Genomic DNA, 1188 nt, shown 5'->3' on the forward strand with positions numbered 1-1188 from the left:
TGTCGTTCACTGAGAAATATCAGGAGTAGCTAGTGTTATAAATAGAGCAATATTTGGTTTCAAATCTAATAATCAGTGATGTAGAGCTACTTTGACAAAACTTTGGTGAAATACCAATTCATATAGCTCTTAATTAACTGATCAAACATGACAGCAGCACCCTCTAATGAAGCTGTCAGATCATGAGGATGACAGCTGGGACAAAACATTAAAACGGATATTGACAAAGTTATGGACTAAAATAGACTGTGTTTGAAGGCGGGACTGAAGTGAAGTGACACACAGAGAGAGAGAGAGAGAGAGAGAGAGAGAGAGAGAGAGAGAGAGAGAGAGAGCGAGAGGGAGAGGGAGAGAGGGCGAGGGAGAGGGGGGGGCGGCGGGGGCACACTGCACGCACGGAGGAACCCAAGTGCGCACTGCACTGGGATGATGACTTGTGAGGGAAATGAAAGCTACTTTGAGTTGGCGTTTCGGGATAGCGGCAGCCTGGCAGACTGAAGCTAAATGACATTAAATACTACGCGGCTCCTTTGAAATGCACTTGACTTGACCGTATAGGCTTCTGGTGGATTCGCTCCCCCATTCAATGGAAATGAGGGTTCTTTTTGAAAGCACGTCAGACCAATTGAGGATGAAACTACTACGCACGTTCATAACTTTATGAACCCACCGCCAGACAGTAGCCGTTAATTATTTGAGCGTCACACACACACACACACACACACACACACACACCGCGGGGAATTTTTTTTCTTTGTAAAGACAAACTTTTTGGAACCAAATGACATTTATATTTATATTTATTTGACGCGCACAACGAACTTGAGGATGGAGACGTCGGTGGGTTCCCTGGTGTTTTGGTTGGTGTTGCCTGCAGTGAGTTGGGGTCTGGGATACACGGACCCCTCAGCAGGGGGGGTCCAGACGGCTCTGGCCAGCAGCGCGCAGAGCTTTGGGAGAGCGGCTAGCAGACACAGGTAGGTTAATGAATAGGATGGATCATCTCATCTGTCTGTGTGTGAACTTCTGTGAAGTTGTCCAATATCGCTTTTTTCTGTCCATAGATCAGTGGTTCTGATTGATTGATTGATTGATTGAATACCTTATTAGCAGTTTGCAAAAAAAGGACAAAAACTTTTTCATGTCAGGGACTCCTTAAGTAGCCTAATTGACCAAGGACCCCCCACC

General features: G+C 45.9%; 1 protein-coding gene across 1 annotated transcript in view; it reads left to right on the forward strand.

Moving 5' to 3' along the window:
• The first annotated feature begins 387 nt into the window (after nucleotides 1-387).
• The window catches only part of emilin1a (elastin microfibril interfacer 1a), a 26398-nt gene continuing 25597 nt past the window's right edge, over nucleotides 388-1188 (forward strand). The window contains exon 1 of the mRNA XM_084083317.1: nucleotides 388-977. Within this exon, the coding sequence (XP_083939443.1) occupies nucleotides 829-977 (149 nt within the window). The 5' untranslated portion in view covers nucleotides 388-828. The remainder of the gene's footprint in view (nucleotides 978-1188) is intronic.

Source organism: Gymnoscopelus microlampas (genome assembly GCF_963454915.1).
Source record: "Gymnoscopelus microlampas genome assembly, chromosome: 16".
NCBI lineage: Eukaryota > Metazoa > Chordata > Actinopteri > Myctophiformes > Myctophidae > Gymnoscopelus > Gymnoscopelus microlampas.